General features: G+C 53.7%; 4 protein-coding genes across 4 annotated transcripts; 3 read left to right on the top strand and 1 right to left on the bottom strand.

Annotated features, from left to right (window-relative positions):
* Window positions 1-6743: 6743 nt before the first annotated feature.
* On the bottom strand, window positions 6744-8510 carry QBC33DRAFT_576724 (WD40-repeat-containing domain protein; the record flags this gene model as incomplete). The annotated part of the gene is made up of 1 exon (XM_060430930.1): window positions 6744-8510. The coding sequence occupies one exon, from the start codon at window positions 8508-8510 to the stop codon at window positions 6744-6746; it is 1767 nt and encodes a 588-aa protein (XP_060285748.1).
* A 2356-nt stretch (window positions 8511-10866) lies between these two features.
* On the top strand, window positions 10867-11665 carry QBC33DRAFT_324768 (ammonium transporter AmtB-like domain-containing protein). The gene has a single exon (XM_060423617.1). It carries the CDS (start codon window positions 11083-11085, stop codon window positions 11557-11559), a length of 477 nt encoding a protein of 158 aa, XP_060285747.1. The 5' UTR covers window positions 10867-11082; the 3' UTR covers window positions 11560-11665.
* Window positions 11116-13107, top strand: QBC33DRAFT_531081 (ammonium transporter family-domain-containing protein). Its single transcript, XM_060427278.1, has 2 exons — window positions 11116-12526; window positions 12585-13107. Exons 1-2 carry the CDS (start codon window positions 11588-11590, stop codon window positions 12807-12809), a joined length of 1164 nt encoding a protein of 387 aa, XP_060285746.1. The 5' UTR covers window positions 11116-11587; the 3' UTR covers window positions 12810-13107.
* A 1178-nt stretch (window positions 13108-14285) lies between these two features.
* On the top strand, window positions 14286-15398 carry QBC33DRAFT_556825 (uncharacterized protein; the record flags this gene model as incomplete). Its single annotated transcript, XM_060429760.1, has 2 exons — window positions 14286-14895; window positions 14959-15398. The coding sequence occupies 2 exons, from the start codon at window positions 14286-14288 to the stop codon at window positions 15396-15398; spliced, it is 1050 nt and encodes a 349-aa protein (XP_060285745.1).
* Between the last annotated feature and the right edge of the window lie 8 nt (window positions 15399-15406).

The raw sequence follows: 15406 nt of genomic DNA, 5'->3' as shown, positions 1-15406 counted from the left end.
GAAGCGATCATTCCCATTATTGACTTAGGTTCCAGTCCGTAATGCAGATTGCAGGTGGGGCGTCAGATGGAAGTACCGCTACTTGCACATAGTATGGCATGTTACGGAGGAGTCCTTTGGTTGAACGTTTAGGTTGGTTAGGGCAGGTGGCCTTGGCAGAGGTTGGTTTTATTTCCTACTCTTTTTTTTTTTTGGATCCCATCCACCCCCTCCATCAGAAAGAGACCGTCTGTTTTGTTAGCGGAGGTGTGAGACGGCAGTAGCCGGCGGTGTTGGGGCGTGCAGATTCAGAGCCGAGACATGCTATCATGTGGCCTGTGATGCGACGACCTTTTTTTCTTTCTTTTCGGTTTGACTCAGATCGAGGCAACCCATTCGAGCGGCATCCCCTTGACCAGCTTTGCAGGTGGCCACTGAGATGTTCAACAGTGGCGATCGCAGCGTACGGCCTGTCTCACCCACTGCATTGCCGGGGGGGCCGCCATGTAACCATTCGGCAGCTTCTATGCATTTCGATTCTGATCGTTTCGTGTGTCTCTCTGCCAGGGCTGCAGGCGCAGAGCTAGACAGTGGACAACAGTTGGACAGCGAGAGGACGGACATCCGTCTCAGTGCGGCTCAGCTACGCTACTGGACCATTTACAGAGGCCACCAGGCCACCTGCTCAGCCCGCCAGCTGCGTATTTGTGGCGGGGTTGCTTTCATCGACATCTTGGTTAAACTGGCGGCCCAATGGCCGTGCGCCATTGATGGCTCGTTGGCCTTCAACCTCGAGAGAAATAATCAAATTCAATATCCTAAATTTGCGCGACCCCCCTTTTTTGATCTGCTGCCGTAAGGGCGGAGATGAGGTTGAGGGCTAAGAATCAGTTCACTGTTACTGCCGTCGTCAATATCGATTTCGTCGCGACCTCGCCAATGAGGATCAGCAAGCCAATGTGGACTTGAGTTAGCATCATGACCAATATGTTAAATACTTTACGGCATGTCACCCAGATGGCTGTACCTGTACCTGCCAAGAATCCCAAACAAGACAACTCCATAAAGGGGGACCACACCCGCTGCGACCCACCACCAACACTACACTAACTTGTTTCCCCTGCATCTCTAAATGACCGACACAACGACCGTTTTTTGACCGGGGCCACAATTCATCGTTCCATGGATAGTGGACCCTCCAATGACCATCGCGCTCACCGGCCATTACACAGTCTCAGTGTCGTGTGTACGGATTGTCGGTCTTCGCAAAGAGAAACATGAGAGCAGATGCCATTCCTCGAGTCTCCGCAGAAGCGGGGGGATATCAAGTGACTTACTTGACTTTTAGCGATTGGCGAGGGTGGGTGTTTTATTTTGCTTCTTTCCCCCCGCCTCTGACCAGTGATCACTGACGGATGAGGCGCTGTGGCTCCATCACAACCCCTGTCAAGTGGATGCGGCGCTGGGACTGGTCGCCCGGTGAAAAACCGACGAACCTCTCACAGCGTGAAAACCCATGTCAGCGCTCTCACTGGCCTGGGAGCCCCGGTCGCCCGCACGCAACCGCCGCCCCTGCCCTGGGTCTGGGTCTGGGTGCGGATCGACTTCTGGGCAATTGTGTGCAGCATCTCAGCATCTCCCCTCTGGCAGTGGAAGTTCGGAAGTCGGAAAGTGACCTCAAACTCAGCTTGTCTCACCGTCAACTCACAATTCGTTACCAACTGTCTTGTCAGGTCATGGGACTATAGTAGGTATCCCACTTTCATAATGGTTATCCCAACCTTGGTGTCGCTCCTTGGTAGGCCGCCCGCCAGCGGCCGCAGCCTGGTCAAGCGGCTCCGTGGCCTATTAAGACTGCCAGCAACGCTACCCGGTGATCAGAGGGCGCTGTTCGCCACCACCCTCGCCCGCCTCTATCACCAACAGCTTGCCTCGCCGCGGTTATTCGCCAGTTCCTGTTTACGATTGCAAAACCCCCCTTCTTGCGAATATCGGATCTCGTGCCTCTCAATCATGCCCGGTTTCAAAGTCCGCAGTGAGCACACAAGACATTGTAGAGCCAGAATGCCCAGAGTCCGTTTCAAACTTGTCCCACAGCCGTGGGTTTTGTTGAACATCTTGGCCATGTAATCGGTCCGGGCTCCCGGAATCTCTCGATAAGAGATGGCTGGAGCGGTCCCTGTGCTCAAAAGAGTTTCCGCCAACCTCCTGGCACCTTCATGGCAGTTCATGCTAGTGTTCCTGGTACGCCCTAGGGCATGGCGCGATGTGTCAACAATTCCTGGAACAAACTAGTGGACGGACGGATCTGTAGCCAGTTCCTCTGTGAAACAGATCCATATCTAGCAGTAGTTCGTTCCAACCACGGAGGAACTGAACCGGCACCATCTGTTAACTTCGAGGGCCCGGGTTTTGTAGCTGCTCAAGCGCCTGGGAAATCCCGATCACCTGGTCAGTGCAGCCTTGTAGGGGACCGAGAATTTCTAGCCGACGGGATTTCCATTTCCATTGATTGATCACAGACACAGCAATCGAATGGTGAATATTTGCAATGCCACTTTCTGAAACATGGAAGCTCGTCCGGTACAACATCCGCCTGTAATTAAGGTGGTAGTGGGCTCAACAATGGAACGGTTTGGAGAACCCAGAGACCTGACAAGCAGGCCTAACTTAATCCGCAGAACTGGCGGGCTAGTGGCGCTCTGAGTGGGCTTCTCGAAGACCCATCGAACGTTAGGTCCCAAAAACGCGGCTCGGAACACCTTCGGCACGGCCCAGCTCACCAGGCCTCTCCTCGGTGGCAAGAGGCTATTTTTACAGTTGATATCTGAGACGCCGCTCCTCATTCCTTTGCACTTTTAAACAACGGCCCGTTGATGAATTGCATTGCTTGCCCGGTTACGCGCATCTTTGCATGTATGTGCCGGGAAATGGAGGGTACCTAGGCATTTTGGCTAAACGTCCCCTTTCCCGGTCTGCTCAAATCTGTTGCGCATTATAACCGCCCCAAGCTGCACACTCTTCGTTTCCGGGAGGCGCATGGCTGCGCAAATATGAAGTCTGATGATTGCGTCGCAAAACATCCAATTGGGGCTGGAACAGAGGGGACATGTTTGTTTGCATTATCTGGAGTCTTTTCTGTTCAATGGTTCACACACCCACACCTTTCAGCACTGACGATAATACGTCCGTGTGTTCGACAAATCCAATCTCAGATGCTTTTATTTTGGGTGCCGTTGTTACTGCGTAATAACCTTCTCCCAACCAACCCCTGGACCCCAGGCATGGACGAATTCGTCAGACCCAGGAACCCATCCAGCCGATAATGGCACATTATCTCTACGCATGTATGTATAGTACGACTTGAACGATGCGAAGACCATCTCCCGGGGCCAGTGAAGTCCATAATCATCACCTCGCGGTCTCGCCCGCGAATTTGCGCTATGCCAATACACTACCATGTGTGAAAAAATCGCTAACCGTATTGGGATTATTCCCCGAACGGCCCCGCAACGGTCTCGCTTGCCAGGACAAGTTAGTTAATCCGAGGATCCCTCTCATCGAGCCAAAGACTCGGCATCGCTGGTCGGCCCTCCATCCTCACCTCCAGGGGCTGGCTCACAGACAGTTGCGGTCGTGCGCTGCGCTGGGCCTGCCGTCAGTTCTTTCTAGCCACGTTACAGTAGGATCAATGGGATTGCAAATCCCTCTTGTGAATGGACGAATGCGCGGTAATCCAGCTTTACACAGCCTTGCAGGGCTAGCCATCTCATATTTCGCTCAGTCATCCATGCCCATATTGGTCGCTGATAGTTATATTGCGTAGAAGTCGTCGGGCAGCGCATTCGCCATCTTGGCCTGTTGCTCTTATCGAACTTGGCTTGTCGCCGTCGCGTGGACCTCTTACCGCGCTATTGACCTTGGCTAGAATAAGAGTCAAAGCGCCTGTCAATTGGGGACTCCATCGCGACGCCATTCTAGATTGCTAGCCTGATTGTCTCGACAAGCGAAAGTGACAGCGGAGCGATGCTGGCGGCGCAATTCCCCAGACAAGCATCCATCCCCCGTCGTTCGGCACGCGCCCTGACAGTGTCGCATGAAGCCACGAACACATGTTTCCTGGGCGAACCGTCCAGGGCGTCCAAGGTCCACTATGCCATCATCTCCCTATCCATCGGATTTGCAGCCTCTTGTCTGTCGATCAAACCACTATACACTAGGTCGAGGTCGATCACAGTTTCCTCCGTGGTGTGGTCTACACCACTCAGTGCGTGTACAACTACACGTGTACAGTACGTGTAGAGACCATGCTTGGCCCCGTGGCATACCCTGGCTAGCGCATTAGGTCTGGTAAAATGATCGCGGAGATGGCAGGCGTTGGCAGGCGTTGGCAGTCGTTGGGAATCTGGGGAAGTTTTGATGCCAAGGCTGCGCTTGCATTCGGAATTGGGTAGGCAGTCCTGGGCCACAATGAGGTCGGCTTCACGTGTAGGTATTTACCTACCAGACCGACAGGCTACGTTAACATGGCATTAGCGTCGGTTATGTTTGTTGCCTATCTGGGTCGGCCTTGCAGGCGACGTTGAAGTTGGAGGTGTGGAGAACAGAACAAGCCATCCCCAACATTGGTATGAAAAATATACCTACGATAAGTTGCGCAAGTCAGTCAAATAGGTAGGTAGATAGGCAGGTAGGTAGCTTTCCCATCGCCTGCTTGCCTCGGCACACAAACAGTTTCCAACTTTTCCCCTTCGCGAGGCGTTGATCGACAACTCATTTCCTTGTCACCATTTCCATCGTATATCCGGCCCGGATCGAACAGGGCGGAATCATTTCCGGTTCCAAATGGGGGTATCCCAGCAAGCTTCCCTTCCCCGGGGGGGACTTTCCGCATGGGCCGCAGCGGTCTGCTAGGGGGGTGGTGGGCCGGGGCACCGGAGGGGGAGGTCGGCGATGGACGACTGCGGGTCTCCGGCTTGTCATATATCGGTCGGTCTGGGAATCGATCCGGGACGGGCCTCTGGGCAAGCCTAGGGCAGAAGGGAGAGACTTCCAGGGAATGAATTGATTTAGACTAGGATGTGCGGCCCTGCTACCACTACAAGCAAGAAGTTCCTGAAGCAGTAACTGGAAGGGTCCGAGAGAGAGTCACTTTCTGTTGTCACCATCCCACCATCCCAGCATACCGACAGTCACTCCTCCTGGAATTGGCAGACTCCCTGCTTGAACCCCGTCTCGACAAAATCTGACACGAGTATCAGCCCACCAGGTCCAGCGCCAAGGAATCATCAATTCGATGACGCCATGGACGACCCTCCTTCCCGGTGGTTTATTGCCCCCGTCAACACCCTCACTCGCTGCCCTCGAGCTATCGTGCTGCTGCCACGGCCTTGGCTCAACTCCTCAGATGCACAGGAAATTCTGATAGCCGAGAGGGGCAAGGCTTGGGAGCTACGATGGCTATCACCTGGTCGCCTGCTCAGCAGTCGGAGGCCGAGGCAAATGAGGAGGTGGTCTTGCGGAACTTTGCGTTCTTGGCCGCTGTCTCCTCGGCGATGCGCCAGGTCGCCTTGCCTTCTGATCGTTGCCTTGTGAACCAACGCTGTTGGTAATATGAGGAATCTTAGGTAGATAGGATGTGACTTCAAAATTATACAGGAGTCATAAGTTCCTGTAACCATCAATCTAGGGCAGCATTTCCACAGCCTTCCACCTCACACTGGAAGATATTTGATCTGTTAAACTATAGCGTCAGAAAAAGGAGGCCTTGCAACGAATGCCAGCCCTCCCTACACAGTCAGCTCCGGGGAGGACTTTAGGGCCTGTCTTCTGAGTTGTGATTTGAATGCGGAGGCCATTGAGTTGACAATGACTCTATGATCTAGTAGTCACCAAACTGACTGTAGACATGAGGGATGACTAGAAGGGAGTTGAACATTTATCGATGCCGCTGGTCAAAATCAGTCAATCTTGACAGCCCAGAGAAGACCTACGACCTAATACGGCTAGTAAAGCAGTTGCCACTTGTTAACTCAGCCTAGACTGCTTGCTCGCACCTAGATAGCCAGCTTCTGGGGGAATGAGCGGAGCTTCCCAGAGGAGTCATGCCTGAGACAGGGTGAGGCAGAAACAATAGAAACACCTGGCACTTTGGAAACTAACAGGGCTAGGAACTTCTGATGGAATATGAAGTGCTTATGACATTGGTCCAATGTCCTAGACTCATAACCCCTGACCTTCCCAGAGCATACTCTCTGTGGAGCTTGTCGACTCTCCAGCTTGGTATTGGCTATCGAGGCCTGTCTTTGGTGTCATTGAAGCGGTGAGTGGCGCCACCGATTCTAAGGACTAAGTGAAGGTAGCCTTGGCCTTGATAGAGCCTAGCTGTGATAGGAAGATGACTGTGAGGAGCGGGTGGCCTTGATCTGGTCTCCTGGGGATGGTTAGGCTAGATTTCGCATATAGAGGAGCAAGTGAGCTTGAAATCAGACAGACATGATTACAAAAGGCAAACTTCAACAAGAACGCCTCAACTGTGTCAGTTCCATCACCACCATCTCAGACAGGCCAACCACACAACTCTTAATACCGCACCTAAAAGTGACTGTTTCGTAAGGGCAGTAGGGCAACCGAGAAGCGAAAGATCGACCACAAAGGCGTGTAATAATTAATGACCGCATGCACAGAAACTTCAGATTGTACCCAAGCCAAGATATTCAGATATGGGGAGGATGGGACGTCCCAGTTCATTTGCTGCCCTAAACCTAGCTCCTTATCTCCCACATCCTGATTTTCCCCGTGTCATTACCCACCGTCAATAGATCGCTCCCGTTCCCAAAAGCCACAGCTGTGACACGGCCAAGCGGCGTCTGATCGGTGGGCCAGTTCCGGTACACGGTACAACTGGGCAGATGTACCAGGCGCAGCGCGTCTTTCTTCTTGTTGCTGGCAAAGGCCAGGAGCTGGCCGTCCGGGGCGAAGGTGACCACGGAGATTGGGGTCGTCAGATGGTCGAGGCTCTTGGTCGGCTCAGGCAACGCTTTGATTTCCAACTTGCCCTCCGCCGACCGGGTCACCAAGCTGTTGCGGTCGTAGATATTCAGGATGCCGCTGTTGCACCCCAGTGCAACCCAGCGGTCGCCCCCCAGCTCGGACGGTCCGTTGCTCCCCCCCAGAGCCATGACCGTGCCGCGGATGGAGCCCGAGTCTCGCCAGGTCCCGACGGTCCTTCTCATCAGCATGCTCCACTCGGCAACACCCCCGTCCATCCCTAGGATCGTGATGCCGTCGCCGTTGCTCCACCACGCGAAGTCGCCAATGCCGCCGCGGCCATCTATGCGAGCCTGCGCTGCCCACTGCATGGTATTGACGTTGATGATGTTGAGCATGCCGCCGCCCTTGCGGTCCGTCGCGATGAGCGCCATGTACCGTCCGCACGGGCTCGTCCTGAATCGCTCCGAAGTCTTCTGTTCCTGCCTGTGGCCCTGTAGATGCGTCATCTTCTTGACCACCCCCGAGGAGAGATTCCAGCTGTGGAAGAATTTTCGCCGTCCAGCAAAGATGATCTCATCGCCATTGGGACTGAGGAACTCGGACCTCCTGATCGGAGTGCCCTTGAGCTGGACCGATGTAAGAGATGGGTTTGGCGTGGGATATGCAGTCGGGGCAATGTGGTGGAGGTGAAGGATCGAAGATAGGCTGGACGATAGGAGGATGGGATAGTGGGGATGGAATGACAAAGAAGCCACAGCTTGGCGGTGGGCATCCGGGATATCTCGCGTCCTCTGGATATCAATGGTCTCGGGCCGTAATTTCCTCTTCTTGCGGCCGTCTTGCACGGTTAATGAGTTGGCGTCTCGGAGGAACTTGTCCAGGGGTAGTGGTGAGGCATCGCCTTCTTCGGCGTCGCTCCCCTCGGACGCGGACGAGGAAAAGGAAGAAGCCGATGAACGCCGCCGCCTCTTTGTGAGACGGCCTTCTGCTTCCTGGGCCCATGCAGGGTGTGGATATAGCCGCAGATATTGTTGGCGCAATCGTCGCGCGTACTCCGTCCCGTTCACAACATCCTCTGCCTCGGAGATTCTCAGCTTGCGTAGCTGGGAGACACCGGCGAGAGATATGGATAGGCGCTCATCGTCGCTGTCTTCCCATGCCGGAGCATCTTGTCCTGGGGTAGCATCACTTGCAAGGCCCTTGGACACCACTAATTGCTTGTCGGCGGTCGCTGCCGGGGCATCGATGAAAAAGAGGGCCGAATCGTCGATGTCCTCGAGACCAGTCGTCTGCGTGAGTTGGCCGGCGTCCAGTCCAGTTGCCGGTAGCAGTGCCGATCCAAAGTCGTCTTTGAATAGTTGCTCACGGAAGTTCGCCTTGCCGCCGAGTACGAGCCGCTCGAGCTCTTCTTCCTCCGAATCCTTGTCAGCGATTGCGGCGGCTGCGCTCTTCTTCACCTCCTCGTCACTGGAGAGGACCTCTTCCTCGAAACCCGAGGATGAATCATCCGACAGGTCATCTTGGTGTTTTAGAGACATGTTTTAATAGTTTCGGTCTCCTGACGAAATCTAATCCTGCACCCGGTCTGTCTAGGTTGCCGCAGGAAACTTTTTTTTTCTTCCCAGTAAAACTTCTCAGCCTTGCAGATTGTGGGCCTTCAAGTGGGGGTATCTCAGCACTGCTCAGGTAGCCTTGTCGCTTGGTCCTCACGTGGCTCACGTGGCTTTCCCGGAAAGTTACCTAAGCATAATAAATATGAAGACGGCCCGGGCTTGGCAGGAACTCCAAATTGAGGGACAAACAGTGCAAAATGGCCAAGCCATGGGAGACATCTCGTATTAAGCTTGAGTATGCCTTCTATCAACAGAACTACACTCCTGGTAGCAGACCAAAGGGAACGTTGAAGCACTTGATATCACTATCCCGCCCTCTCGCCAGTCTCTATCGTCCTGTCTTGTCAATTCCACTCAACATCAGGTAGGTATTTACTGTCTTCAAGCTTATCTTGCCTTCCTGTCTTTTTCAACAGCAAGCCACTGTACGAAATCTGACATGCCTTCCTGCACATTTACAACCTCAGCTTGCAGGCTTAGTTATCACTTGGCGCTCGGCTCCCCAAGGGAGGCCTTCACTGTGCAATAATGCCGCCGATATGGATAGCGAGAACGGAGCTGTGAAGCCCATGTTCCAGCATTTCGTTGCCCGCCGACTAACACCGCCCTTGCGGTTGCGGAATGGGTTGAGACCAGATTTCCGCTCCGCGGAGACTTCGTACTGGCCAGATCAGGAGAAAGAATTGGCGCGTGATTGAGCCAATGGCAATATTAGAAGCCCACTGCCACCACACATTGGATTCTCTGAGGGATTCTCTGAGGAGGCACGACCACAAGATCCGGAATTTGCCGGTGCGGTAATGGCGGCACCAGTCCAGCGCACCCCTCATTATCTACTGCAGCCAGCTTGACATCGCATATTTCGCACCGGACATCTCTGGGAAGCGTCATGGAGGGTGCCTTCCTAATCGCAGGGTGGAGAAGGCGACGACACACTCGGAGTTGAGGATGCGATCATCGCCATGTGAATCTTGGCGTGGGAAATACATATCGGGTGCCGCAGCCGAGAGAATCTTTTTGGAAAGCAGCATTAAGATACCCGACGAAACGATCACAAGGAGTTGATGTCATCGGCCACGAAAGAAACTGAGCTGCGTCGGGACGTTGGGGGTAATAACCTCCATTAGGTCCGAGGTCGCACACGAGAATTCTGTTCCTGATAAGAGACAGCATCGGGGCTGACGTCGTAGAAATAAACCCCTGCTAGCTAATCTGGCTTGGCAGGGCTTGAGCCGCGCTGACTGTTGGTTTGAAAAATCGTGGGCGCTCTGATTGGCTCGATTTTCTGTAGAGATAAGGTCGCTATCTCTTGGTCACTTGTCAACGATTTTCTTATCTCTCCTACTACTGTCTCAAATAAAGCTTTAGTCAAGATCTAGAGTCAGGCTTTGAAAAGCTTGGAATCTCTGGGGTACAGCTTGCCCCATGGCGGGAATTGTCGGAGGCAGCCCCTTATCCATACTTCGCCCCATCTGTTTTCGTCCATTGGGGCGGCGCGACCGTCTTTGGGTTGCAAGCGCAAACAATCGCGATGTTCCACTTGGTGTCTTAGCCCATCTGCTCTGGATTCCATTCCTCTCGGCGTGGCAGAGTTAAAGCCGAGGTACTCCAAGTGAGGCCTGGAGGATGCACAGGAGGATCACCTCAAGCTTCCTCGATGAAGGCTCGAGCTGGCGTGTCAGTGGTATGGAGGATTTACTAAAGGGAACACTAAGGTGATCGAGTGAGGATTTCCCGCGTCTACATTGTATAGCCCTGTCGATGATGGGGTACAATGATCTAGCCTCTGTGCGTCAATTTTTTTTTGGGGCGTGAGCGTGGCGGAGATTGTCAGCCTCTTTACGTACTCTGCCATAGCTTTATCAGTGCAGAGATATACTGCATAGCACCAATCTAACCATATCCCCACGCCAACTGGCCTCCTCCCTGCCGGCTTCGCTCGATCTTCCATGCCATCCGCTAAGCAGCCCACTTTAGTTGTGCTGATGATAGGATGGACGACAGGGAACAGCCGGACAACACAGCTGAGGTTGTCTGGGTACGTCCCTGGCTCTCTGCATAGCATGTACACCGTAGAGTGGGAGAAAGGCCGTGGACGGCGACTAGGATCCCGAGTCTATGTGACTGACAAACACCCTTGAGCCCACCCTGATGCTAAACTGCGGGACCCTCTTTCACGAGTTACCCTACTAGAGGTATTGCCTATGTACGGCGACTATCCCTGGATCCCGTTCCCGGAAGCTTCTCGTGTGCCGGATAAGTTATATACTCGTCGGTGCCCACAGCTACCTACCTCCGGGCCACTGACACGAGACTCCCTGCCGTATCCCGTCACACTTGACCGCGAACTTTTCGAGTCTTTCCATGCCTTTACAACCCTTGGATATCCCTTCTTCTTCGATCCTGCGTTCTCTAAGCACCTGAGATATCTGGCACACGACCAACGACACCCGTACCGCCATGTCGTATTCATGGGTCGGGGCTCCTACCCCGTTCAATGGTACCGACGAGCATACCGGCGGCGATTCCGGTAAGCCTTTCTGCGTCCAACATCTCTTACAAGTTCAGGAGATTAATAAGGGGGGGTTGGATAGCCGTCGAGAATCTAAACCAGTGGTACCAATCCGGCGACCAGGCGTTCATCATCATTGCTTCGTGCATGGTGTTACTCATGATCCCCGGCATCTCATTCCTCTACTCCGGACTCGCTCGAAGAAAGTCGGCCCTGTCCCTCATCTGGGTCTGCATGATGTCCTTCAGCGTCATCGTGTTCCAATGGTACTTCTGGGGGTACTCTCTAGCCTTCAGTAGCACTGGTACCAGCGGCTTTATTGGGAACCTGAAGCACTTCGGCCTCATGAACACACTCGGCAAGCCATCTCCGGGCTCCCCCCTGATTCCCGAACTCCTATACTCTTTCTATCAGGTCAGGACGATCCCACCGCCCCTTTTTTTTCTATATACCTTCAGGTAGGGGACACTGATGCTGACCCTGTGAGCAGATGCAATTCTGCGCCGTCACTTGCGCCCTCGTCGTGGGAGCCACAGCCGAGCGTGGCCGTGTTATTCCGGTGATGGTGTTTGCGTTCTTTTGGGCGACCCTGGTCTACTGCCCCGTCGCCTGCTGGGTGTGGAATGTCAACGGCTGGGCATTCAAATATGGCGTTCTCGACTACGCCGGCGGCGGCCCCGTCGAAATCGTCTCGGGTATGTCGGCATTGGCCTACTCCTGGGTCCTGGGCCGCCGGAACGAAAAGATGATGCTCAACTTCCGTCCTCACAACATCTCCCTCATCACCCTCGGCACTATCCTCCTGTGGTTCGGTTGGCTCGGCTTCAACGGCGGCTCTGCCTTCGGTGCCAACCTCCGTGCCACGATGGCTTGCTGGAACTCCTGCCTGACTGCCATGTTTGGGGCCATGACCTGGTGTATCCTTGACTACCGGTTGGCCAGAAAGTGGTCACTTGTCGGCTGGTGTTCCGGCACCATTTCCGGCCTTGTTGCTGCCACTCCGGCCTCCGGCTTTATCCCACCGTGGGCTTCTATCCTTCTAGGTATCGTTACCGGCATCTGCTGCAACTTTGCAACCAAAGTCAAGTTCGTTGTACGCATTGACGATTCCCTCGACGTCTTCGCCGAACACGCTGTTGGCGGCATGGTTGGCCTCATCTTCAACGCCCTCTTTGCCGCCGACTACATTATCGGTCTCGACGGCGTGAACACGGGCGCCATTGGCGGCTTCATTAACCACAACTTCAAATTGCTCTATATCCAGATTGCGTATATACTTGCGTGCACCGTCTATTCCTTTGTCGTTTCCGCCATCATCGCGAAGATAATCGACCTGGTTCCCGGTCTCCATCTCCGCGCCAGCGAGGAGGCCGAGCTTCTCGGCATGGACGATGACCAGCACGGCGAGTTCGCCTACGACTACGTCGAGGTAAGTCTATTATGTCTCCGCTCACAGGCCGACTACCCAGTTTGCTAACGACTCCCAGGTCCGCCGTGACTACCTAGCCTGGACGCCGGCCGGCAGAGACCAGAAAGACGATGGCGTTGAAATGATCCCGCAACACGGCATCGAGGCACACCAGAACATGATGAATACCCCGACACATCGCCCGATACAACAACGCCCGGTATCTCTCCCTCCTGCTATGGAGGCGTGCGAGGAGAAGGAGAAGCCCACCTCATCCTCCGCGTCGACGAGCAAACAAGACTGAGGAAGGAAAAAGGGAAAAAAGGCATTTGCAGGGTTGTATTTGAACTTGGTGATTTAAGCACAGCGGAAAGACAAAATGACTTGTTTGAGTTCTTACGGTCATCAGGGCATCATCGCTTGGGATTTTGGGACTTTGGGATTTGGTTGTTTCTCATGATTTTCTTCATTTTGCTTTGGCCTAGCATGTTTGCTGTACTAATACCCAATTGCTTACGAACTGTTTGATATCAACGATCTGGACATATACCTACTAGACTCTCTACTGGATTGAGAGCGTCAATAGAAGCAGCTTCACCTTATTTCCAAATCCGGGGACTGTGAAACAAGAATACCCAACCTCAAATATGGCACACAGCGCTCCAACATTGTCGCAGGGTCCGACTTTTGACGTCACCGCGTAGCCGCCAAGATTCTGTCTGACTACGCGTACAAGAGGCAAAAGTCCTGCAAAATATTGATTCAGTGCTAAAGAGCGATTCTCAATCAAATCCACTTCGGCTTCTGCGAAAGTGGATGGCCTCCTACATGTCAACGAAGGGAGAGGGAATTTTCGCCCGGGAGGAAACGGGAGCCCCTGATAAGGCGTCGCCCAAACGAGCCTAGCACTTGGCCCACGCTTGCTAATCAACTCCACGGGAACTGTGAAATTCAGGTGAGGCTCTCGGTGCCAAGCCCTATTCTGCAGGGGATGCCGAGAATAGCGCTTTTAGTGGTGTGGGGGCGCCGGGAATCAGCAAGCCAAGGCGGGACTTTATAGGGGTTCTCGAACGTCTGGAGTGGGCCTTGCATCGTTTATCTTTTGAATACCAGGTATGTACCAAATCTACCTCGGTACCTGGATAACTGGATGACTAGGTTGACAACAGAGCTCCCATCAGGCATGACTCGCTGGTTTGAGACGCTTGTTGTTCAATAAAGGGAAGTAGTGTCGGGTCGCGCTCACTTCAGACCAGTCGGTCCGTTAGGAACCTTATCAGCTGGAGTCAGATATCCTCTCCATCTCAGGGAGACTTGACTCGACGTGTGCCAGTTGACTTCCATTCCACCTCAACCTCACTCATCAGGATGGCGCCTTCCTTACAAGCCATGATCACCCCTTGGTTGCCCAATTGGGAAGTAGAAATCTGCAGTTACTTCCTTCTCAGAGTTCCCTTTCCATCAGGCTTCTTCCACGCTTCCATGATGCATGTTCGAACTCATCTGCCTGCAGACCTGCGCAGCTTCGATCTAAAAGCCATTAACAGCAGTTTGGCATCTGTCGGATTATAGTATGCTTCTGTCCAGTTAAAGTGTCCCGAGGCTTTCGCAGAATCCTCGAAATTGCCCCCCACTCCTCTTTGTACGGTTTACTTGGCTCTCTTGAGCGACCCCAAGCACCCCAGACACTTTCAGACAAGCATCGAGAAGTGTTTTCGACTACCTACGGAGAATGGACTCACCGCCCTCCCCGGTTCCTCTCGCCAGAGGCAAATCCCCGATGGCAGCTAAAGGACGTACTCTCGCCGCGACTGCCGCCACCTTGTCGCAGAATGCTGACCCGGAGTGGTGGAAGAGGTCAATCTCGAGACAGCAGGCGCAAGTATTGAGGGAGGCGGCCGGATTCGTGTTGAGAGATGCCATACGGTTTTACGAATCTGGAAAGGCCGCCCAAGAAGGGATTCCGTGTCTGCAACGAGATATCGGCACCGCGAGAGAGGCCATAGACGCCCTTCAACAGGACGGGATGAGGAATAAGGAACAATTGAAGAACATCCTTTGCGATTTCGATAGGAGATATGATTTGCAGCAGGCCTTTCATGTCAGCGTACTGCGTGACGTTGCCAGTGCCAGAGGGCAGTTCGACAGACTCTCCGAAAAACACGCGTCATTGGAGAGGGACCTTGCTGCATTGCCTGACCTACAGTATGAAATTGGGCGGCTGCGTAGCCAAGTCGAATCCCTCAATGCCGAGTTGGGGCTTCTGAAAGAGGACTATTCCATGCTTAGTGAGAAGTCCGATGCGAAAGAGAGAGCCGAGTGCGCTGGTAAAGGACTTGATGAGGTTGAACTGAGACGAACCGTGGCCGTGAGAGGGCCGGAATTGTCACGTAAGTGGTATTGTCTACCGTTTGAGGACGGTGAGATATTTCTGACGTGGACTTCAACAACAGCTCAGCCCGCAGATTGTATCACGGTTCAGAGCCGACGGCTAGACCCTGAGCGGCATTTGGACCTGGTGAATTTCGAAGACCATATGGTGCATTCCGTACCTCAGAATGCGACTACGGCTGGGCACAGCGAAGGAAGTGTCCCCGTAGATCAAGATAAGCAAGTCACGGCTCTTTTGAAGGAAGCCGAGAGGGAATATCTCCAGAAAAGCCCCAAGTCAGACACTAGCTTCATTTGGTCCTTTCTTGACAGGGTTGAGGACGACAATCTGTGCAAGCATATCCAGACCAGCCTGACAACCCTGGTGGATGAGAAACTGGTCAAGGAGGCGAGGCCTCGCAGGGGCAAGGACAAACGCCGCGTCGTGAATATCTCGCCGAAGTTGACTTGGCACCAATTCACCCATGCCATGAGGAAGATACGCATGACTCCTGAGGCTTAGTGGCGGAC

The sequence above is a fragment of the Phialemonium atrogriseum genome (assembly GCF_030411735.1).
Source record: "Phialemonium atrogriseum strain 8032-3 unplaced genomic scaffold QBC33scaffold_6, whole genome shotgun sequence".
NCBI lineage: Eukaryota > Fungi > Ascomycota > Sordariomycetes > Cephalothecales > Cephalothecaceae > Phialemonium > Phialemonium atrogriseum.
The sequence above is the reverse complement of the archived record's forward strand: the minus strand, read 5'-3'. Positions and strand labels throughout refer to the sequence as shown.

Excerpts from the sequence above, each read along its gene's own strand:
- QBC33DRAFT_324768 (XM_060423617.1), top strand. The coding sequence starts at position 11,083 with ATGGTACCGACGAGCATACCGGCGGCGATTCCGGTAAGCCTTTCTGCG.
- QBC33DRAFT_531081 (XM_060427278.1), top strand. The coding sequence starts at position 11,588 with ATGCAATTCTGCGCCGTCACTTGCGCCCTCGTCGTGGGAGCCACAGCC. Across the intron at positions 12,527-12,584 it reads TCGCCTACGACTACGTCGAG|GTCCGCCGTGACTACCTAGC; the intron begins GTAAGTCTATTA and ends AACGACTCCCAG.